This window comes from Sciurus carolinensis, chromosome 8, assembly GCF_902686445.1.
Source record: "Sciurus carolinensis chromosome 8, mSciCar1.2, whole genome shotgun sequence".
Taxonomy (NCBI): Eukaryota; Metazoa; Chordata; class Mammalia; order Rodentia; family Sciuridae; genus Sciurus; species Sciurus carolinensis.
Genome location: NC_062220.1, coordinates 32,054,569 through 32,079,918, shown reverse-complemented (window position 1 = coordinate 32,079,918; position 25,350 = coordinate 32,054,569). Strand labels below are relative to the sequence as shown.

General features: G+C 33.9%; 1 protein-coding gene across 3 annotated transcripts in view; it reads left to right on the top strand.

Moving 5' to 3' along the window:
- Positions 1-25,350, top strand: part of Cped1 (cadherin like and PC-esterase domain containing 1) — a 265,317-nt gene that overhangs the window by 130,292 nt on the left and 109,675 nt on the right. For 2 of the 3 annotated variants that reach the window (XM_047560300.1, XM_047560299.1), the window contains exons 8-16: positions 1,305-1,447; positions 2,191-2,263; positions 3,645-3,812; positions 4,902-5,012; positions 6,544-6,713; positions 10,108-10,178; positions 11,645-11,695; positions 16,019-16,205; positions 17,485-17,653. In XM_047560300.1, the coding sequence (XP_047416256.1) occupies positions 1,305-1,447; positions 2,191-2,263; positions 3,645-3,812; positions 4,902-5,012; positions 6,544-6,713; positions 10,108-10,178; positions 11,645-11,695; positions 16,019-16,205; positions 17,485-17,653 (1,143 nt within the window). The remainder of the gene's footprint in view (positions 1-1,304; positions 1,448-2,190; positions 2,264-3,644; positions 3,813-4,901; positions 5,013-6,543; positions 6,714-10,107; positions 10,179-11,644; positions 11,696-16,018; positions 16,206-17,484; positions 17,654-25,350) is intronic. The other variant, XM_047560301.1, reaches the window with a different exon arrangement.

Here is a 25,350-nt window from a genome sequence, read left to right as displayed (position 1 = left end):
CAGCTGGTAAAAGTTTATGAAGTCAGTATTTGTTTCTCTTGGGGGAATTTTGTTTGAACATTTTAAAGATAACAATTACCATTTTCCTCAGGTGATTTGCACCAATATTTGTCCTTCATTATCATAGCCCAAATAGTTTTTCACTTTGCAATCTCATACTGTTCTGATACATTTCATCTGTTCTTCCAAAAACATGAATAGAATACCTGCTGCATGTTTTTTTAAAAAATATTTTTAGTTCTTCATCTTTAAAAGAGTATGTTTAGAGAAAATCTATGAAGCAATATGAGATTTGTTTTATGCCTTTAAAAAACATTGACTTGAAGTGGGTGTGGTGGCACATGCCTCTGATCCCAGCTACTAGGTAGGCTGAAGCAGGAGGGTCACAAATTCAAGGATAGGTTGGGTACCTTAACGAGACCCTGCCTCAAAATAAAATAAAAATGACTGGGAATGTAGCTCAGTAGCAGAGCACTGTAGATTTAATCCCCATTACCAAAAACAGAAACAAAACAAAAGATTTGAGCTTTAATGCTATGCATTCTTGTCTGGCTACTTTTAATAATTAAGCAAACAAAAATAACTATTTATGGTTTTAATTATGGTGTTTCTAAGAAGACATAAACCTGAGCTTCATCTGCCCTTTGGTAATACTGCTCTATCCACATGAAATTTTAAATGGAAATGTCTGCAGAACACTGGGATTCTCTTAGATTCCTCTCTACGTGCCTTGGTCCATCCAGAGAAAAACTGCAGTGAAGAAATAATTTTGATACTGCCACTTTTATTCAGATACATGCAGAAAATTTTTAATAACTAAGATTTGCTTTCATACCACACATGGACTTTCAAATAAATTTTCTTCTAATTTGGTTTCACAACTCTGTTGGTAGATATTAAGCCCAGTTTAAAGAGAGGACACAGAAATTCTGAGTGAGTAGCAGCAAGTCCAGTCCCTTTGTTGGTAGAGTCACAAATTAAACTTGGGAGTTCTGCTCACAAACCTTGTTATAAAAGCTCCTCCACACTTTCCAAGATTAGATGCCGTGACATAAAAGAAAGAAAAACCGAGTAAACACCTCTAAAATGATTTAAATCACAAGGCAGTTACACCTTTCTCTTTCACCTTGTATTTTAAATTATAAAACACTTAAACTTTAGGTTATCAAACTTTCCATTTAAGGATTCCCCCGGCCCCCGCCAACCTGGTATGTGACAAAGAATAGTTCACATTGGTCCCCCTGGAAAAGATAGACAAATTGAGACTTCTCCTTTAGTGTATGGATCTTTTACTTTGTTCACAGCTGCAAACTTTTTTGGAGACATTCCTGAAGGCTAGTTCACCACTTCAGGCATTTGATAACATGAAGGAAGCCATCAGCAAACTCCTTCTGGCTGCCGAAGTCTTCAGCGAAACATCTACTCTGGGACCAAAGACCTTCCATAGGTAAAAACAAATTTTAATTTAAAAAAAGGGAAGAAAATAAGTCTTCTAAAAATTGTTAATAGGATCTTCTAAAGAGATGTGGACCAGTTTATAGATCCTAACACTTCAGAGCATGCTGCACACTTGTTAATGTCCAAATATTGGTGAAAATAAATAAAACACAAAATTTTAAAATTAAAATTTAAATGGCAGCTTTCTTTCAAGTTTAGCTATTTCTTTATTTCTAGCATATAGATTTAGTGTTGATTGGTTGCAATCTTACCCAATAAATTGTATTCTCAGATATCCCAGTGATTTCAAAATGCAGAGAAGGAAACAAAGATCTTTATTAACACACTTAGTAACCCTAGCCTCATATTTCAGTTTACTGAAAATAATTTATTGTCTTTGCTTTAAGAACATGTCAAATTGGGTATATATATAAAAAAAAGCGATTCCTCAATTTATTTACTCATTGTTATACTTTGTATGTGAATAGGCCTTTCACATGTAGAAATAGGAGAGTTTTCTTCTCCATATTAAGATTTTCATGGAATAACTTCCTAGTTTAAAGTGTTATGAATAAGTTAGATGTACTTTCTGTAAGAAACAAAACAGGTCCCAAACCCAGGAGTCAATTATGTATAATTTTTGGTTAGAGATATTGACATTTAACCATAGCAGTCATTAACAATGTGATACCAGATAGTGGAGTTAGTGTAGCAAAGAGTCTATTTTTATGCTATCTTATGTTTTTATTTCAGATGTAGATTATGCTTTCAACTTTTAACTTTTGATATTGGTTATGACAGCCTCAGATACCCTGTAGTGCTTCAGGTGAGTTGTCAAAGGCCTCGTGAGTGGTGTGAGCTTCCAGCTCTTGGTGGAAGGTGTGTGTGTGTGTGTGTGTGTGTGTGTGTATGAGAGAGAGAGAGAGAGAGAGAGAGAGAGAGAGAGAGAGAGAGAGAGAGACTTTCATTCACAGTCACCAATTGATAAATAGCAACCTGAATTAAAGCCATTATAGGCTCATATGCATTGTGGTTTAGGGAATTAATTAGTATGTGGCGAATCTATGTGTTCCAATCCCCATCGTATGTTCCTGTAGAACAAACATGAATTTTTTTTTTTTTTTTATGGTTCAACCACTGTTTATGAAGAAAATGTGGAATAAACCTAAGTACGTGTTCATGGAAAGAAGCAAGGCATATAATGAAAAATGGTAGATTCCATGGTGCATTCACATAGTGCTATTAAAAAGGTATTATTCATTATGTTGGGACATTAGTTTTTAAATCGGCTTGTTTTAATTTAAAAATACATGGGGGTTTCGAGATTTTTTCCCCTAGTATAAATACACAGAATTAGAGTGCTTTAGTACACCTTTTTGCTTCTTCTTGAATTCTTTCGATCATCTCCCCAAACATATTTTTTCTTCTAAAATAGCCCTCAGGGGCAAGAAGATAAAAAACAATTTGGTTCAATTAGTCTACAGAAAGTTCTCTCTTGAGTTCTGGTGTGGGAAGAAGGGAAGAGGAACAAAATAGCATGAATAACCAGAATTCAAATTTATATAGCATTGTTTTCAAACTATAATTGAGGAAAAACAATTATAGACATTTAGTTGAATAACTTTAATATTTACCTATAAAATTTTGAAACTTTGGCCAGGCACAATGGCACACACCTAAAATCTCAATGATGTAGGAGGCTGAGGCAGAAGGATTACAAATTTTAGGCCAGCCTCAGCAACTTAGCAAGGCCCTAAGAAACTTAGTGAGACCCTATCCCAAAATAAAAAGTAAAAAGCCTGGAACTGTAGCTCAGAGGTAAATTGCAATTTTTTTTTTTGAAGCTTTATAAAATGATGAAATGACTATTTTTTCCTTACTTTGTACACATATCTAATAGTTGATATTATATTCTAAAAATGTGTACTTCAGAAAAGTGTTATATATTATCTTTGGTGAACACAGATTCTTCAGTTACACAGATGGCTTTAAGATAAGCTAATGTGACTTTATCACAGTTAAACTTCTTACATTAAAAAATTGCATCTTTAAGAAAACATTATTCTTATTTATAAAACTGTTGACCTCCAAAAAGACCACTAGATGTCAGGTCTGATCTACAAACAACAGGAAATAAATCATGTCTTAGAAATAATTCCACTGTATTAACTCATGGAAACTATTCACTGTGCTTTGCCTCTTCAAAGGTGCACGAGCATTTAAATTTTCAAGATGATGATGACATGGATTTTGAGGACCAAAATACAGAAGAATTCCTGTTAAAAGACACCTTCAATTTTCTTTTCTCCAATGAATCTTCACTTTCCTTATTTTCAGAGATATTTCAGAGACTTTATAGACCGGGCGTATTTAAGGTAAGTGCTAATTTGTGCTAATTTGTGTGCTGATGAATGTTTTTTCAAGTCTTCTTTAGAATGTGACATTTTCTTTATTATGTAATCAAGCAATTTGAGAATTTGAGTGAAATTAATTGGTATCTATGTTGCACCTCTTAATTTTTTCTGACCTGAGGATCAACTTTTTTACATCAACAAAGTATGTGCATAAAAATGATTGTGATATAATTGTGAGTTGAAAGTGAAATAAAGTAGTTCATAATTCAGAAGAAATGTTTGTGTATATTATGAATAATGCATATTGTATATTATAGAAATCTTTTAAAGGAGTGTTAGAACTTTTTGGAAGCAGTCTAGAATAGCAGAAAGTGCTTCAGATGGATATCAGAGGATTTAAGTTATAACATTAATATTTTAAAGCATTCACATCTGTTAACATGTTTAGTCAGATGCTGATGATACTTCAGAGTAACATTGGTGAAGTTTTATGGTTAGTATAAGTTTTCTTGATATGTAAAGTACTATACGAATTACTAAACTGAGTATTGTTCCCTATATATTTTCTATTTTATAACCTATATTTTAAAGAGAATTTGGAGAGAGGATGTGAAAGGTTTCACAAAGATTGATGTTGTATTTCTCACAACCATTTCTCTGTAGAGCATCTATCTTTCTTGCAGTGATGTACTAGAAAAAATGGATGTGGAAAAACATGGGGAGAGGTCTGCTTACCAAAGTATGTGAAACCCCAAATGGCAATGTCCCATAAATGGGTTCATTGGTTTATACTCATGTAATGCTCTGAAGGCTACAGGAGACTCCTGCTGCTTTCTCAAACCGATTGCCACACCCATTATGCTTCTTGTTCACCTCCCCAACCTCACTACCAAAGCATCACGAAGCTATTTCATCCAGGTTCACATTGTCAAATATGAGGTTTACTTATATTCCAACATTGTGTGACAAGTTGAAGTTACTAAGCAGTATATAACATTAATTTGCTTATCTGCTTAGAGTTGAAAATCTGGCTTATGAAGTAGGAGGCAATTGGGGTAAAGATGATTTAAACTTTAGTTATTGCTTATGATTTTTTTCCTCCTATTACAGGGTGAAAATGAAAACTATCAAAAGGACCTAAATCAATGTCTGTCTTTAGAAGAAATTAACTCAATTATGACTTTCATAAAGGAGCTTGAGAATCTGGGACAATTCCAACTGGTAAAACAAAAGTGACATTTGCCTCCTCCTGTACTAAGATTATAGTAGATCAGCCCTAAACTACCTTCTTTCGACTTCACACTGGACAGAATTTTTTTTTTTTACTGAATCTTTGTAAGATTCAGTCTTGCTTTCAGAGATCTAAACAGATAAGCAAGATCTATATGTTTCACTTTAAGAGTTTACACACAGCCCATGATTTATTAAAGATAAAAAAAAATTAAATATATGGGATTAGTACAGCTTCCAGGATTTGACAGTCCTCAAAGGGAAAATGTCAACATTTTTCTTAATAAGTTTTACTTTTAGCTTTGGGACATTTACATACAACCTAAGTTTATTTCTGCTTTTTATATCTTTTTAATTTATATAAAATCAAATATAATTGAACAAAATAAGAACATTTTAGAAAGCTACCTAAATCTTAATTTTTTAACTGTATAACAAACGTCAGAGAAAAGAAAATGTACATAATTATACCAATTTTTACTGGTTTCAGCCTATTAAAAGAGTATTTGTGTATATTTTCTTGGACTTTATTATTTATTAGTATCTAAGGATGATTTATTACATATAAATGAGTATGCTCAGTGCAAGCTTTGTTTCTACTTCTGCCACTTATATAAATAGATGATAATGATTTGCATTTTTCCACCTAAGATTTGTCCATGTAAAACATCTTTTAAAAATAATGTTTAGGAGTGCATTAATAATTCATTATTAATCTGACATATGGCTTCAGCATTTTTTAAATCTATGTATACATATCTGCAGTATGAGTTGTAACCAATTTGTTAACTAATGAATGTTTGACATTTGCTTTTATAATTTAGCCCATATTTGGGAGGTTTCAAAGTAAGTTTATTTCTCCAAAGATAATTTACTTTGTGTATTTGTCATTTTGACTAATTTAAGTATAGCATTACATTCGTGGTAAGTTAGTTCAATATTATAGAAAGATAATCAAAGAGACGCTTGTCTTTTCGGAATTTATAATTTAAGATGCTGTGAATATAGAATATATCTTGGCATAATGCAAAAAAGAACTAAAGAATTATTTTGCAGAAGCCAGGGCAAAACCTTAGTTCCTGACTCTGGGAGTAGAAACCAAATAACCTTAGGTTATTTTAATTTAATTTTTTGGTGAGACAACTATTTCTTGCCCTGATGTAATTCACTTGTAACAAAGAGGATTTTTCCTCATTTTCCCTGCTGCCTGATTCCCTCTGCTATTTAGCTGCAGCAAGATATGTTAGTTATCTCTCGCAAGAAGGAGAAATCCATATCTCCTCAACAGCAGGGAAAGAAAAATTCATTCCATTTGGAAATATGATCATCAACAAAATTATTTCCTTATAAAAAGGGGCATTTACCTTGACAACTACACAGAAAAAATAAATCACAGTACTGATTGATCAATAAATTGATTTTTAAAAATCTAACAAAATATAAAACCTTTCCTAGTAATGTGCATTTTAACTTATTTTCCATAACTTACATGGATACTTTGTGTTTGAATATTTCTTCTCAGCTCTTTCCATCTACCACTCCTGGGATTCGATCTTTGATGCGTGAATTTTATGATGCAACAAATCCTTTGGGAAAACCTGGCTCAGTCCTGACCCAGTACTGGTCTCTTTTAAATGTATTTGAACAATTTTGGCTCCTGAATAAAAAAGCCCAACTACATCCACTGGAATGGTAAGATAGCCACAAATTTGAACTGTGCAATCCAAAAAAATCTCCAGTCTAAAGATTGATTTCAAAAGGCTTTGCCTAACATTAAAGAAAGCAACAAAAAGAAGTGTGTCCAAAAAAATTCATGCTCTGGAAAATAAATGTCTTTAAAACTTTGAAACCATAATGATTCTGGTGGTCTTTAAAGACTGTAACAAAAATATATCCAACCGTTTTTAAACCAACAAGACTTGACTCCTCCATAAAGTAATGCCTAAAATTAAAAACTTCAATCTAGTTTTATTCCACGATATATATCTTTGCCTTGCTGGCTCATCAGACAGAAAATTAGGTGGGATTTGTTTCATGAACCATCTGACTGCAGCCTAATATGGTCATATTATTTATTTAGAGGATCTTAGAAGCATGACTTTATTCTGGGCAAATCTAAATTCAGATGCACATATTCTTTTTGTTTATTTTGTTTTTGTAAGGTACTTTCCCATCCTGATGAGAGGCAGTAATGAAGGAAATGGTATAGGCCATATGTTAATTAATGGTACAGGTGGTGTATTGGTGCCTTCAGCACCTAAGATTCTGTCTGTTTTTCTTTTATATGGATAGAATTGAGGAAATCTGACTTTTCTACTGCCAGGAAAACAGAATTAAACCTAAACCTCCTAGGAAGATGAAAGAGTAATCGACCTGGTATACTCATTTGCATCCCTTGCAGTCACCCTGGGGATGACTGCAGTTCTATTGACTTATACTTCATTTCCTTCTACCTCTGGAGGTAGTGAAAACAATTCTAGAAGAAACCCTTTTTGTAATTAAAAACTACAAATAATCATATATTTGAAGACTTCTTATAATATCTCCCAGGATCAGAACTTATTCTACTTGCCACAACTATATGAACTTGGCCTTATTTCCTCAATACCTGGAAGTAGTAGGCCTGACAGAAGATTTTGTTTGTGTGCTTGAAATTAAGTTTTAAATAATATGGCTCAAAGTCACTTTGCTTTCACCTTGCACTTGCTCAAATAATGCAAGACTGTCTCATGCATCATTATAGATAAGTGAAGAACAGGCTGGATTTCCCAAGGAGCCTATTAACCTATTGTTTTTAATGTTGAGTAAGTTCCCCTGAGAGACACAAGCTTTAGGAAGTTTGTTCTCCAGCAAGTTTTCTCAAGCTCCACATATGCTATAAGGTTAAGAAATCCACTGCTCTTATGCTCAGATGATTGGATTCCCTTCCAATAAGGAACCTTACTGATAATGGTCAGTGTTGAGTATAATTTGAAAGGAACAGGACTTTTTAAAATTGTACATACCTGGATTCAGAAATTCCAACTTTAGAGTTTATTAAGTATAGCAGGAAAAGTGCAGACTCAGTTTCCTCATCTGTTAAATACAGATTATATTACCTGTCATTTATTAGTTCAGTAGGATCACATAAAATGGCTTCTGTGCACCTGATGCTGGGACACAGGTATGAAGTAAATATTAGTTTGCTTTTCTTTTCAGGCTTTTATACCATACAAAGGTCACTTTAGCTTTTATAGTGGGGGTAATGTTTTTCTTTTCTTTTTTACAAGAAAAGAAAAATATGTTTGAAAGACTTACCTAAGTTAAAATTAAACAAGTAAATTTTAGATTTTTACCAAAAAACATTAAAATATGCTTCTAGTAAGTTTTAAGAAAAAAATTATTTAAGTTTAATTTATTCAAATAGTCAATTTACCAGTGAGCATATGTATATTTAATGATCATTCATGCAAGAAGGATACATACATACCATATACATTTTCCAGATGAGGAAACTAGGAAGATGGGTTATTTGTTCACTTTGGACAACTACTGTAAATAGATTTGGGACTAGGACCCCAGCCATCTCATCCATGGTCCAGTACATTTTTCCAGTGCATCATGCAGACAGGATGATAATCATTGCATATACCTTGAAAATGGTCGCCTCCAGATTTTCTATAGAATATGTCAATTGCATATACCTAAACTACCTATGGGGTCTATTGACCATTTTATTTTCTAAATCAAGACCATTTGCTTGTAGCAACGAGGTGAGGAAAAATAAAGTCAGAAAGCAATAGTAGTAGATAATAGCTATTGCACTGTGCCCTGAGGCTCAGAATCCAGAAGTCCCAATTGAATTAGTGTAATTCTGAATAGAATGGAAATCCTAAAAACCCATATTTGTGCACCATCTGCTAATTTTCACTTTGCTGGAAATATAGTTGTATGTGTATTTTGCTCTAAGGAAATGTTCTCCAAGAAAATTCATGTGGATTCAAAACAAATAATTTATTCACAAAATTATCCAAGAAATCACTACAAGATGCCTTTCTCTATAAAGTATCTCATTCCATTGAGATAGCAATGTTTCCAAAATTCAGTTTTTGTGCATTTCATGTTGCATGTTTTGCAAGACATATTGGAAATAATATTGCAATACAATTATAACACCTTCTAACATTAGCGAAATATGTAATTCCTTGACTCTTCTTAATTCCCTTTCTGATGGTTATATCTTAAAGGAATTTAAAACACACTATTCATCTCTGCTCTGCTACAGTGCCCAGCACAAGATCTGAGACAATAATATGTATAAAACATTACTTAACATAGAGCATTTCATTTAATTTTCATAGCATCCCTGTGAAGTAAGGCAAATATTGTTATCTCCACTTTGCTGGGGTGAAAATAAAGACCCATCAGCACAGGAGAGGCATGGCAGGGGCCTCTGGACCATCTTCTCTATCATCAGGACCAGCGGTTATTCTGTCTGGAATTTATTATTCTGATCCCAAATTTAAGAATTTGAAGGACATTCTGGTCAAGTATTTATTATTTAGTTATACAACAGAGAAAAAAGAAGGGAACTCAGCACACTATATCTGAACTTTTTCCCTTTCCAACCAATTATCAGAATTTAAGGACAGAAAACTTGGTGACATAAGTCCATAAGTCCTTAGTGCATGGTACAATTACTTTTCTCATATTCTGGGTATGTTTTTTTCAGGTTGTGTCTCAGAGTTTCCAAGGCTTTTTTGCTTCAAAAACTGTGTAATTTTAGTCAGAGATTCCAATAACAATGTGTGTACTTGAATTGCTTCTGTTGGACTCAGGCTATCTGAGATTGCTCAGCTTTGGACTGAAGAATGACTTTTTGCCCTGGTTTGTTTCAAATATGCTTCTACTGATTAGAGATGATGAGATTTCCACCCACCTCACTGGCAGCTCACTTGCCAGTCTGGAGAAATAAAATCCAGAAAGTGTTTCTTTGTCTTCATCAAAATAACTGTGCCCACATGGAAGAAAAGATAGTGTACTTATGTAATTTCCATGAATTGTGTTTGCTTCATTGATCCAGGGTTGTTTGACATTGTATTTGCAGGAATTCATTCATAGAAGATGAGAACATTGAAAAACCACAAGTGTCATTTGATGCAAATGAAAACAAAAAAGGTAAAACCATATAGTCCCACTTATTTCAACATAAAAATAAAAATTGCCTGACCAAAAGTGTGTGTGTTTGTGTGTGTGTGTGTGTGGGTTAACTTCATTAGTAATCAAAATTGAATATTAGACAAGGACATGTTGTTTTCCCTCAAAATTGGATTTTTCTTCCTATAGATAAGAGTTGGGAAAACTACATGGAAAAAATTATGATGCTGGTGGATGCATAAATTAGAACAACGTATTTTAAGGGATCATTCAGCAACATATAATAAAAGTCATAAAGATGATTCTTACAGACCAGGAGTTCCACTGCTGGATATTCATTTTAAGGAAATAATTAAGAACATATAAAAATTTTAATAAATAAATTGGCAATAAAAAGCATTAGAAGCTACCACTACAGCCATGAAAGTAGAATGGATGCATAAATGCAGCCAGAGTCATCCAATGAAATTCTATAGAGCCATTCAAATGTCATGGAAAAATATTTATGACATGAAATATGTTTAGAATATATGATTAAATGTATCAATTGGCTACTATCAATAGGAACCTCAAGGAAAATTAATGATTTTGATTTTCTGTCTTAAGCTTATCTGTTTTCTCATTTTTTCTTTCTAAAGAATATCTGAGATTTTTTCATAAGAAAATATTTTTAATTTTAAGAAGAGACAATGAAAAAGTACTCACCCATGTGTCTACAAATTTTTTTAAAAAATCTAAGTTTTTCTATTATAAACCAGAATTCAATCAAATACCTTGGTTCTCATTTGTGTCCCACCCTCAACCTTAGCATTGCCTTAGCATTGATAGGAAATGAGAGATTCAAAGCTCCTCAGTCAGGATCTCTAGATGAGGCTTAGTAATTTGCATTTTAACAAGCCTTTCAGATGGGTCTGGAGCACACTAGAGTTTGAGAACTACTGATTCAACAGAATGAATCAGTTGGCTTAGTGAGGAATTAATCATAAGTGGGTATTATGACTCCCTTTCTCTCTCCTATCATTTTTCTCTTTAAATGGATAACTTAAGTACTCTGCATGTTCTTATTCATTTATTTAGTTCATAAATATTTATTAAGGAGTTTTTTAGATGTTTGGCTAAATTCAGAAACTGAACAAATTGCAGTGTAACCAACTGTATAGAATTTCTGAACTCTAATAATTTGGGAAATTATAGTCACAGGATCATAAAATAAGAAGGAAATTCAATGAATTACCTTCAGGCAAAGGATGACATTTAGACCATTCTTTTTCACCTTTAATATTATCTTATTTAAAATAGAATCAAAAATCTTTTTCTTTTTGAACCAAATAGCTTTTGTTTTATTGTAATTATTGGTTTTACCTAGAAATGCTCACTGGTATTATAAAAGCTAATAAAATGTGTTTTATTAAATTATCCTCTGAGTTAATTAAATATATGCTTTAAATTTTAATTGTTTTAATTTAAAATTTACATTTCTTTTTTAGCTGCAGTTACACAAATTATGAACGAAAATAAAGATATACATTGTAATGACGGTGAGTCAAGATTAATGTGTTTCAGCAGCATAATCAATGGTTAGACAGTGCTTTGAGAAAGGAAGTCCTTTTATCATATTCTTGTATCTTTAGGCTGCTAGTTTAATTAAAATTTAAGAAGTTATTGTATTGTTGATTGAGTCAATATTCATCACTTTTGTATAAAAAGAGCATTTTAAATTTGTGGTTTTTAGCATGAACTGTTATGTTTATTTCAGGATAATTACTTCTAAACTCATTTTGAGGGACCCAAGAGGTTCCATAGCTTTATTTTGGAGGTCCCTCAAGTGGAAGAGTTTGCTATGATGGATTGTACTTGAATAGAATTTTGTTAGATAGCTAAACATTTTTACACCAATTTTCATTTTTTTTATTTTCTTAAAATTCATAAATTTTTTAACCAAGGCACAATAAAAGAAAATATAAATTTTAAGTGTATATAAACTTTAAACTTAAAAATAATTTCTTTCATTCTGGTCAGTGTTATTACAATGGTCTTGCAAATATATCCTTTTGAAGAGTCTGACTTTTTCAAGATCAAGGCTAGAAAATGCCTTAGTTGGATCATAAAGATGGGTCTTCAGATTCTTAGTTCTAGTCTCCTGAATTTGTTTTAATAATGTATCATCATGCAAAAATAAGAGTTCTACATAGTAAGTTTTGGACAAAGCATAACTTTTTAAAAATATGTCTGTTTACATCTGTCTATATATGGTCCTAAAACATGCATTTAGAAAATTTTTTTTACAAAAAATGCTTTTACAAATAAAACATCAATTCCAATAAAACACTGAAGTTGAAAAAATAGAGAATATAGACAGGTTTAATTTATTATAAAGAGAATTCTTCTAATTTAACAAAACCCAATTGGTTATCTTATAAATTCAAGTTAATTCACTCATGATGCTTTAATGCTATCACTAACATCATGGTAGATTAATAAGTAGTGTAATAATAGGGTTAATAGAATCAACATGCATCCAACTACAGAAAAAAGCATATTAAAGAAAGTTGCTAACAGTAAAAGAGAATAGAAGTTACTTATGCTGTTCCCTCCCTGTACTTGCTGCCTGATCTCCTACTCCAGAAAATACATGGCTTATTTATCTTCCAGGAACATTGTTGCTAGGACGTGGTAGGGAAGAGATTAGTGAAAAAACTAGGAGCAGAATTGCATGAGCATCTGTTGAGCCTCTTCTCTGAGCTGGGCTGAGGCCGACTGCAGTGCTAGGAAGGCCAGTTCACCTGTTTGGGCGTCTAGATTTTCCATTCACCTGTTTGAGTGTCTCCATTCTCCATTCACCTGTTTGGGCATCTAGATTCTCATTTGTTGCAATAGAAGGATTTCACCAGTAAGCTCATTGTTTTCAGTTCACAGTAACATGATAAAGAAAAGGGGAACCTGTTCGATAAACTCTTCAACTCTGTTCATGTTTTTATGTTGATAAAAATTAGTCCTACCTGGATCTTCAGAATTAAACTTTTACAATAAAGGATATTTTTTAAAAATCTTGATGATGCTTCAGAACAGATGGGCTTATCTTTAAGAGTCTAGGCTATTCTCACGTTTAAAATGAGTTATGATTTTCCCTCAAGAGAGCAATAAATTTCTATGGTTAAAAGAAATCCATTAAAAGCAACCAAAACTTCCAACAGCTTTCCCACGTACACTAGCCAAATAGATTAAGCGGCTTGCTACCACCATACCTCACACTGAGTTCTCCATAGTTCTTAGGTAAGCTGGTCCGAGACAAGTTGGGATTGGGCTGGGAAAGTTTCCAAGGAAACACCAGATGTTTGTAGGCGGCAACTCTGATGATTCAGTTTGGATGTCAGAACTAAATCAACTTTCAAGCAGAAATCTGGGATACAGTGCTTAAGACAGAGGTAAAAAATTTCTAAAGAAACAAAAAAAAAAAAAAAAAAAGAACTTGCTAAAACCTCGATGAAGAAAATAATCACACATTTCTGTCACCTCAAGTAGGGCTGAGGTTCATTTTATTATGTGTGCAAGCCCCACTGAAAACCATGACTGTTTAAGTGGAATATAAAAAGAAATGTAAAATGTATTAACTGAAGGGAAACTGTCTCTCAGGGAACCTTTACAAAAATATATCCTAAATTTAAGTGCATTTCTATGTTTCATTATGAGAAAAAAAGATCTGCTCCTTTCCTATTCATTTAGACGGCTCTGAGCATAAAAGCATAGTGCAATTCCCTTTGTGCCTAGACAATGGGCCTCTCCATAGCACAGTACATATCCTAAGTCCAGTTTGCTTAGTGCTATGATGGATTAACAGAATCCATTTGAATCAAATGTCTTGATTAGTAGTATCCTGTTTTTACTGTGTTTATCTTAAGTACCTTTAACATTGAATATGCTTGGGATAAAAACTTTGATTAAAAAAAGAATGTTATTAATAAGTAGCTGCATTTAAATTTAAAGTTACGATCCTTTTCAGTATGAGTTCTGATAATACAACCCCAGCTCTCGTGGTTGTATTTTTTTATTTTTCCACTTTTTTTTTTTTTTTTTTTGCAGTGCTGGGGATTGAACCCAGGGCCTTGTGCTTGCAAGGCAAGCACTCTACCAACTGAGCTATATCCCCAGCCCTATTTTTTTACTCTTATTATAAGAAAATTTCAAGAGCTGGTAATGATTACTAAAATTATAGATGCAGTCTTCCTTCAAGTATCAGCCAATCTAAGGATTGTTATTTAAGTAGTTGAACCAATTCACTGAGCTGTTCAACAGAATTGGCTAGTTATTTTTTAATTTAGACTTTTCTACAAAATAAAATTACAATATATTCACTTTATAAAATTGTTATCATTATTATTAACTTCTACTTGAATAACTTTTTCTACCACAGGCTGAGAATGTGGTAGGTGGATGGGCCCATCACAGAGGATAGTCTAGAAATACACAGGTTTATTCATTTTCTTTTCATTCATGATGACATCTATTCTGAGACCAGGTCACTAGGCCTACAATAAAACACCCATGTGGTTGGGGGAATCCATCCTCATGCATTTGGATCATCATCATGTCCATCAAAGAAACATAAAAATGTTGATTTTATTGAATACAAAACCAGGACACAATGGGAGAGGCAAATGAAGAGCAAGACAAGGAATTGCAAAATGCCTTGTTTGCTTTCTTAGGGACTTGAAGTTGACTAGAAGTGATGAGAAGCAGTGCAAATGGAAGACATACCATCAGATTGATTTTAGAAACATCATTGTGATAGTTGTATAAAAGCAGGAGAAGGACAACCATAAACAAAATCATCTCCTTTTTCTAAATTCAGTTTTACAGTTTTCTGCCTTGAATTGTTGTCTTTCATGTTGCTGTTGTTAAACATTGCTCAACATTTTATAGAAAGGCAATGCAAGCAAACTCTCATCTTACTGATTCCTGCAGAATGTTTTATATTTGTCTTTCTGGAATGTTGTTGACTATTGAAAATAATTAATGAAACACAGTACTTGTTGACATTTTTTGAAAAACATTTTACTAACTCATTGGGTGATTTGTCCATTGTAAACATTAACATTGAATATAATTTAACTGTGGCTGGTGCATGTGCCTCCAAACCTGTTTTTTTTTTTTTTTTTTCTCACTAAGAAATTGTCAAAGAGAAAGATCAAAGTCTTAGAATCATTGGTACAGAGTCATATTCTAGATTCTAAGGCAGGACTGAACAGAATATAGGACCTCTTTTTGATGTTTCATGGCCCTTTCCCATGTTGAGGTGACCTGGGAAGGAAGGAGATTCAGGACATTCTTGTGGATGTTTTCAGGAGGATTTGTTTAACATTGGAGTGCACATTCTTCACTCCACCCTACTCCCTATAAGCTACTCTATCAGCCTCATGGCAGTTTGATGACATTTCCCATTAAGAAATATTCTTCGTTGCCTGATGGTTTCTTTCTGTCACCACCCCACAAAGTCATTGTCCCCATTTACATATTTGTTGATATATGCCACAGACATCATAAAAATGTTATCAACCCACAGGAGAGACATTTCCCCCAACTTCTGTGGTTTTAAGTTTTCAAGGGCTGAGCAAAAATGTCATCTGTACAACACCAACTAAAGGTAACAGCTGCTATATGTAAATTCTGTGATATTTGAAAAATTGGAAATCCAGCTGAAGCCACAAGTCAACTATGACCAGGGTGCTGGATGGACAGTCAGTGGCGATTTCTGAAATTGCTCAGAGGAATTAGGGGAAAAAAAAAACCCCTTAAACATATACGATTTTAAAATATTCTATCCATTCCACAGATTCATTTTGTCACTGTTCTTTTTTTAACAGATAAAGACACACTATGTCACATCAAGGAGATCTTCACACGTCCACACTTGGAACTAAATCCTGAATTTAATCCAAAGATCAAAGATTATTACTCTGAAGTCCCATTTGATGTGGTAACCGTGACAATCGGGGCGGAGACATCTAAGTGTCAGTGCAAGGTGCACCTGTATGAGCGGGCAGGGCCGAGGTATGGGAATACTCGCTGGGACTGAGTTGAGACAGCTCCCTGGGAAGCAGACATTCGACACCCAGCCTTTATAAAAGTGATTCAGGAAAGTGGAGCCGTGGGTCATTTGGAGAGATTTCCAAGGGGTGAAATCTTTCCCCTTTTTAGGCATTATGTGCTCATTAAGAACACAGCAATGCTACTCACTATTAATAACCTTTGTAAATAATATTGGTGACAATATTATAACAAGGGAGAATCTTGTTCTAGGAAATACAATGAGGAATCATTAAGGAAAATCTATTTGTTGTCTTGAGGCTTTCTGGTTGTTGGAAAGAATCCTCCTGACCACTAATGTCTTCCTATCCCAAACTAACTCTTCAAGTATTTAGATAACTGGGGTTCATTGCTTAAATATGTTGGTGACAATTTGTGGACATGGTGCCCACTAACTTACCTAGTCTCACAGGGACATTTTTTTCTATCCATGCTTCTGAAAGTCACCAACTCATTTGTTTATAATTTTGAACAGAAAATAGACTCTTACTACATGTTGCGTAGCAAGGAAAATACTCATAGCTCCGTGCTGCAGGGAAAGAAAAGCTCTAAGCATTCCTATTCTATTAGTCAAAAAGTCTAGTAGAAAGAACAGAGGTGGCTCGTACCTATAATCGCAGAAATTCAGAAGGCTGAGGTGGGAGGATTGCAAGTTCAAAACCAGCCTCAGCAATTTAGTGAGGCCCTGAGCAACTCAGCAAAATCCAGTCTCAAAATAAAAAATAAAAAGGACTGGAAATATGACTCAGTGGTTAAGTCCCCCTGGAACAATCCCTGTTCCCTGCCCCCCCAAAAAAAGAAGGAAAAGAAAAGAGGGCTCTCAGTCACACCCATCTGGGTTGCACCCCTGGCTTGAGCATGCAATTCTGGACAATTTGCTTACTAGTTGTATGTAATGGCCCATATATTCTAAATCAGGACCATCACAGTTTTTACAGTTACTGTGAGTTCTTAATGAGATAATATATGACCCTGACAGTGGTTAATAGCATCAGTTTCCTTCACTTTAGTTAATGGAAGACATGACTTACTCTGCAAGGTGACCCTTGGAACAGTAAAGTACTATAAAACAAATTTTATTTATTTATTTTTTCATATATTAGGTTTCTTATGCGGTTGTACAGGCCTTGCCTGGTTTTAATGCAAATAGTAGGCATCTAATAAATATTGATGTTCTGAATCAGTTTGGCTTGAATAAATATCCCCATTCATATTTATTCTCTCTCTCTCCCTTTATCTGCAGCTTTGCCAACTACCCTCTGGGCTTAGGAATGAATAAAATCTCCATGCTTGTGGTGGATGAGTCTCCAGCAGAGGGTGAGATTCTGGTCACATACAAACTCACTATCTATAGAGAAGACCGCCCAAGCCTGCCGTTCTTTGAGGACTTCACAGCATGTGGTTTTGTGCAAGTAAGTGAGTTTTACATTTGCACAGGAGTTGAATTAGGAATGATTCTTTCAACCCAGGTGAAAAATGCCAAATGAAAATTGTTACAAGATATCATATGCTCTTAAATCTAAATTGTGGTCTCTGTAAAAGAGCACAAATCCCAGGCAGGTAGCTAAGACACCTCATTATGAGCAGTTTTCTTTTTAGTGTGGCGGCTACTCCCTACCCTCATTGTACTCGGTGGGTTTATTGTGGTTTCTATTTTTTAAAAAAGATCTGAATACTAATACTTTGCTGTGAAATTGGTTTCATGTTTCCTCATTAAATCGTGCTGTTTTTCTTGGATTTGACCCTGGATCTACTTTTGAAATTTTGAACTAGATTCACTGGAATTTATTTTAAAGAATGAGAGGAAAACTTATGGAAACTCTTTTTTTTTTAACAGAAGGGATACCAAATAAATGAAATTAAATTTGCTTAGGATAGATATATTTCTCACATCTTAATAATTTCTCAGGGTGGGAGTTTCTCCTTTGAGCAACACAAACCTTGTTAAGAGTGGAAGAAGATGACTGCTACTCTGAGAGATGTTTTTCTGTTTGGTGGCTTTGTTCTCTGCTTTTGCTTTTTTTTTTTTTTTGAATAATTTCTACCATCATATATATGTCTTCTGCATAGACGATTCCAGGGAAGTAGTAACTGGTAATTTCATCATGTATCTACTAATCTATTCAGAAAGTATAACTGCAAACACTCATGTATTGTCAAAAGGATGTGTGTGCTACTGGGAATTGAAGTACAGAGGATTAGTTAAAAGTAATAGGTCCACCTGAGCCTCAGTGGCTGATACAGATGCCACGTTCCTTTGTATTTTTATTTAATGGCCAAACATGGTAATCCTGCTCCTGACCCATGAGCATCATCTCAACTATTCCCAAAGCTTAACACTGTCTCAGAAGGGAACCTATCCCTGAGACTTGTATTATTCAAGGAAACAAATATCTCTAATTAGTAAATTATCACTAATTTGAAAGGAATTTCACCTTGATCTAGAGAATGGTCTAAAGCAAGACAAAAATTTTATTTTGAAAACTATGAATAGGTGTACTTGAAAAAAAATAAAAAGAGTGGGGTCCATGGTCAAATAGGTTCATATAGTAATGGATTAAACAAAGTGCATTATTTTCCTTGACTATGGAACTTTTTTGAACTGTTAATATGCTAATTTAAGGGGTGGTCCTTCAAAAGGAGAATATGTGTGTGCTCCATTTCCACATTGATCTGATGTCACTTTAATGGGAATGGATATCAATGCTTGTTTTCTTGAGGAAACATTGGGTTAAAGTTTGAGAGAAAAAATCAAAATATATTGCCCCTAGTTTTCCACTTTTCATTCCACTTTATTTGGGTTGTTTTATCTCACTGTTTTCTGAATTGGAAAACAAGTAACTAAATCCATACCAAAAATGTTAAGAAATTAGCAAACACCTAGGGGAAGGAGCATTTTGTGTATGTATATGTTTGTATGTACATAATTTTATTTCCATACTAAACACTCTTCCCTTTATTGGTAGAGCAATTTCCCTTTTGTACACCATTAATGAGACTATAAATTATTTGATGACTTTGGAAAAATTTTATTACGTCTACTAGAGCTAACCTTCTACATCTCTTGTAGGGTTATAGTGTTTATAGGATAATCTAGCTCTCTACCCAAGATAAATGAAGTTGCATGTCCATCAAAAGATATATGCCCCCAAATCTTCATATCAGTTTTGTTCATGATAGCTAAAAGAAAGGAGATAAATCTGGTACAACATTATTTGGTATACGTAAAAATAAATGAATTGTGGATACACATGCCATGGAAGGATTTTCAAAATCTTATGTTGATGAAAAGAAGCCAGCTATATGAAGACATACTGTATTTCAGTTATAGGAAGCTGAAGAACAGAAAAAAAAACTAACCTATAATGATGGGAATCAGAATAGTGGTTATATAGAAGACATGGGTGCTCTCACCATGAGGGAACTTTTTGGGTAAATGTCTGACATCTTGACTTGGGTGGTGGTAACTTATATAACCAGAAGATATATACATACATATATACATATATGCATATATACATATGTATATAAATTATACACTTAAGATTTGTTCAATTTACTGGATGCAAATTATGCAAAATATAAAATATATGTACATATATTTAGATACATTTGTATATAAACTTTACCTCAAAAAAGTAAGAAAAAGTATTAATGGGAAATATTTATTTTTATCTTCCAAAGCATTCTTCCCTTCTCAAATATTATATTGATCAGAAACAAGGTAATTACTATACAGTCACTTAGAAAATAGATTATATTAGGAATTTGTTACCATAATATGAAGGCATATATTAAAAAATTCTTGTGGGATGAATTCTACAGATGAACATAGAAAAGTATTTTAGTCATTTATTAGAATCATTTCCATAAGGTCTTAAAGTTTATATGTGGTCCTATAATAAGTAATGTATTTTATAACAGGCAAAGTATCTAATAAGCACTTGTATATTTTAGCCTTTCTTTTAGAAACTGTCCAATGAATGAGCAGAAAAATGAGGCAGGAGTAATGTAGATTTCTTTAGACACTTAACTAGACCTAATTGGCCTCATGAATTGGGAGATGTCAATAGCGGAAGTAAAATTTTCTCACCATAAACTCTGGCTAACCTTCTTGTCTGGAGGCCTTCCCCATATTTCTTTCATGCTTAATCCCCTTTAGGTTACCCTGCAAGCTGACAGAATGACAAAGATTCCAATACAAAGAAAATTTCAACTCTCCTGTCAATTCTTAGCTATTTGAGAATTAATAACCAAGCAGATATACATCATGAGACATAAAAACTTTTGGTTTTTCAAGTCTTTTTCTTTCTTTTCTGTCAACAACCATAGTGCCTTCACTGTATTCTTAAAGAATAGGCAGATCTATATGAATCCCCCAAATCTATACATGCAAACCTAAAAGGAGATAGATTCAACTGTAATCATATTTTATTTATTGGGGAAGGGAAAAATCATAATTTCTTCTTACATTTATAATTAGATTTTGGTCTAAGATTCCGTTATTAAAATTTAAATAAGCATTATCTTAGTTCATTTGTGCTGCTATAACCAAGTCCCTGAGGTTGAGTAATTTATAAAGAACAGAAATTGGTTTCTTACAGTTTGGGAGGCTGGTAAGTCTGAAGGCATTTGGTGTCTGGCAAATGAAGGCATTTGGTGTCTGGCAAAGGCCTTCTTAATATGTCATTACATGGTGGGAGGGTCACAAAAGGCAAAAAGAAAATGTACCAAGTCCCTACATGGGGAAAGAGTCAAAAAGCAGAATAGGGACCTAAGCTAGCTCCCTCCAGCCTTTGATAAGGCACTAATCCATTGAGCAGTATGCCCTCATGACTTAATCATGCCTGCAAAGGACCCACTTCTCAAAACTACTGCAGTGAGGATTAAGTTTCAACACCTGATTTTGGGGGACATTCAGACCATAGCAAACACAAAAAGCAATCCACTTCAAATAACCAAAAGAGAAGAATTCAACTTATGATTAATCAAGCCTCCTAACTCCTCCTTACTCCATTCTCTTACCTTCTTGACTTTGACTATTTACTCTGCTTCACCCAAAGATGAACAGAGAAGAGTAAGAGAATATAAAGCATACTATTCAATTAAAAAAGAATTACTATAACATTTTGGTGAATAATGAAATAATTTAAGTAATTTGTTAGGTATTTTTGTATCATTTATATTTTCAAACATTGGTAAGTACCTACTTAACCGTAATTAACTATTTGAATTTATTTAATGGTTATATTCCAATTGTTATTATGCCAATTGGAAATTATATATGGTAGCCTCAGAGGCAACTCTTAGTGTAGTTATTATGGGTAAGGGAGAAAAAGCTAATTTGTATGACCAATTTAAGTAGCTATATTGGGAGCAGGATATCTCAACCTCAGCACTATTGTTTCGGGAAGCTATCCTGCACATTTTAGATATTTAACAGCATCTGAACAGCACCTCTATCCACTAGATTCCAGTAGCACAACTTTTACCCAAATTGTGACATGGTTCCAGGTACTGCCAGTGTTCCCTGAGAGGTAAGGCCAACCCCAAATGACAACCACAGATTTAGCCCAGTAAGAGACGCTGCTTTCTTCACACATTTACTAGAAGTGGGAATAATTTAAAAGCAATCCTTTCGTGTTGGATTTTAGAGAACCATTCTTATTTTTTCCATCCTTTTGTTTTTAATCATTTCTAGTTCGGTGATACTATTCAGACAGTTCTTTATTCTATTCACTAATCTGCCATCTTTTCTAACTCAATTATTACAATCACAAATATGCATTCAATTATAGAAAACATGTTCTTAATAAAATATAAAAACATCATATAACACACCTAGCCTGTTATTTCATTTTGATTTATGCATAAACAGTATGATGTTTTGCTGTTAGGAAGAAAGATTTAGAAAGTAATAAATAAACTGTTATTGTGGCTGGAAAAGCATCATGTTTAGGAATTAGTAAAAATATTTATGTTCTAAGGAAATTAAAATACATATGGAAAAATATTTCTTTTATTGCCCCTTTTCAAATCAAAACCATTTAACATGGATAACAATATAACATCTACAGAGGTTGACTTTTATGCATGATCTATGGTCTCATATACATTTTGCCCCCAAAGTCTTATGCCAGAATAGAGCCATAAATAAAATCTACAGAAAGGTCATATAGCAGAAGCCTAGAAGATGCTTCATGGGTTCGTTTGCTAAAACCATTTTCATCTTAAAACGGATTACAGTTCACAAAGGGAAAATATTAAGGGAAGAGAAAACTAAAATATAAAAGATCTGCCCAGCATTTAGCAATACATTTAAAGCTGATGTTTTGCTGTTTTATTTTTTTTTAAAGCCATTTAGATGCTGAGTTATTAAATGATGTGTGAATGACTCCCAGTTATAGTGTTTGGAAACTCTTCATAGTTCTTTCATTTATTTTTGTACCATTCCAACACCACAGAGGGCTATTATAAAATAGCTACAAGTAATAGTTACCTATTACCTTAGAAAATATTCATGATAAAAGAACAGAAGTACATTTATCAATAATTATTTAATAAAAGCCTATTAGTTTCCAAAGTTATAATATCCATTTTAGTAGTTTTTAGTTACCTTATCTACTTCAAATTTACCAGAGGAATGTGATTTAATTTTTCAACAATACAATCTGTGCTATTATGAAATGCTGTCAACCAGAAACAGGTTATTAAGTAACTGCGATGCACTTCATTCTTTGAAACATGCTGTGAGTCTCAAGAGCAGACAAGACCAAGAGCAGCAGCAGAGACAGTAGTAACAGCATTTGTAGAAATTATACCAGGCATTAGCATAAGAACTTTATATTCCCGTCTTATCCAATGTTCATTACAACCTTGAACACAGGTGATTTTTTTATCCCTCATCTTTTTTTTTTTTTAACATATGGAGAAACTAAGGCTTTAGAAAGGTTAGAAACCATGTGCAAATTTTCTGTGTGACATTTAATTAGTGGTAAAGTGGGATTTGAGCACAGATGCTGTGACTTACATGGGGTTGCATCCTGTTAAACCTTCTTATGTGGAAAATACCTAAAGTTGAAAATTTATTTAATACACCCATCTACCAAACAGCTTAGATTAGTCTTTCCTATTTAAACATGCTCAGAAATTCTAACCTCTTTATGGACCCCTAAAAGTATTATATGCCATAGGCTCTGTGCCTATTGTGCCTAATAAGACAGGTGGCCTACTCTTTTATTTCATTCTGAAGGTGCAGTAGAGGTAATGTGTATTTTATTATCGATGCACCAGGCTGTATTTATTTATTTATTTATTTATTTATTTATTTTGGTATTATAGATTGAACCCAGGAGTTTCTAACCACTGAGCCACACCCCCAGCCATTTTTATTTTTTATTTTGAGACAGGGTCTTGCTATTGCTTAGAACCTCGCTAAGTAGCTGAGGCTGGCTTTGAACTCACGATCCTCCTGCCTCAGCCTCCCAAGCCACTGGGATTACAGGCGTGTATGCATTCTTTCAAGCTTTGCTGAGAGTCCTTCACTAAACACTGAGCCTCTGCAGTTAACTGCAGGACTGAGTGGTCCTTGACCAACGTCCTTCAAAAGTGCACGTAGCACCAAGGAAAGTGAGATGTTAGTCCACAAGAAGTGTGCACACAAGGCATCCTAAACCTATAGGCCTTCCCAGTCGCCAGGAAGCATTTACATACATTCAAGGCAGGGGAATCGTTGGTACTCTGTTTTCTTAAAAAGCAAGCAAAGGTGAGAGGGGTATGTTCTTGAATTCATGATCTATTGCAGTGCTTATATAAAAGATCTTTCTGTGTTGCTGGAAGAGTGATGTTAAACACTCACTTCATGAATTAATGTAACTTATGGTCAGATAAATTATTATTTAAATAAAAACTTTTGTTCGGCACATCTGTTCTGCATGTTTCTCCAACCCATGTCAGCTTCCTTCACTAGAAGAGGCAGACTTTTTCTACCCTTGATGCAGCAGAACCCACACAAAGAGGAGAGATTGGGTCCTCCCAGCTTCTGACAGCATGTGGAGAAATTTGTCTGAGTGTAAACTTCTGCTGAATTCCCTGACTTTCACTTAAAGTTTATGCTTTGGCATTCTAAGAATTAGTCTTCTGATTTCTGAACTGGGCAGAGAAATAGAGAGGAACCATTGGAGTGTCTTTTTCTGGTTTTTGTTTGTTTGTTTTTATGTTCTGTCAAAGCAGCCGGATTTCAAATGGGACATTTGAAACTTTGAAGGAGATTGTGGCTTCAAGAGAAGTAGACAAGGGGACTCTGATTACTTCAAGTCCTAATACCCACTTTTTTTTTTTATGGGCTTTAACTCCTTCAAAGGGCCTCTAGCTCTTTTATCTCTCATACTCCACATTCTTCTATTTCTAAAGTCCAGATGAATTCAAGCAAGGGTACATACCGGAAGAGTAAGCATGGTGAGATCCTGGGTGCTGGATTAGGCATTTTTATGTCCTCTTCCCACAACCAAACCAATTCCAGAACAGAATTTATTTTTAAAAAGACATCTTAAACAACAAAGTTGGATTCTCTGTAGGATACATGTCATTTCTTGCAAATACACATGATTATATTTCAATTTATTGAGCACTTACTTGTTCCAGGAAATGTACTAAACATTTACATACATTGTTTCCTTCATGGTTCTAATAAAAAATGACATTATATCATATATCATATATAGAATATGACATTTTGGAATTATGTTGTTCTCCCAATGCTCTCTATTAGCACAGAGAATCACCAACTGTATTTCTTAAAGCAAAATGCCACCAAATCTAGTATTAGCCTTAGAAATCAATAAGTATAAGGAGCTACCCTCATGGCTCAGAAAGTTGGTTATGAGATGTAGGTAATGGTGCTCCCGAACACACAGGGAAAGTTAATAACCTGTTATTGCGACTATTTATATTGTCATTAGTCAAAGATATCGGTGTTATTTCTTTCAGCAGACTATAACAAATTGCTTTGTGTTCAAAGGAAGCTTGGCCTAGTGTTTCCATTAGGTAATGCTGAGAAAGTTTCCAGATGCATTTGACTGTGACATTTCCTTCCATCAGCATGTGTTGT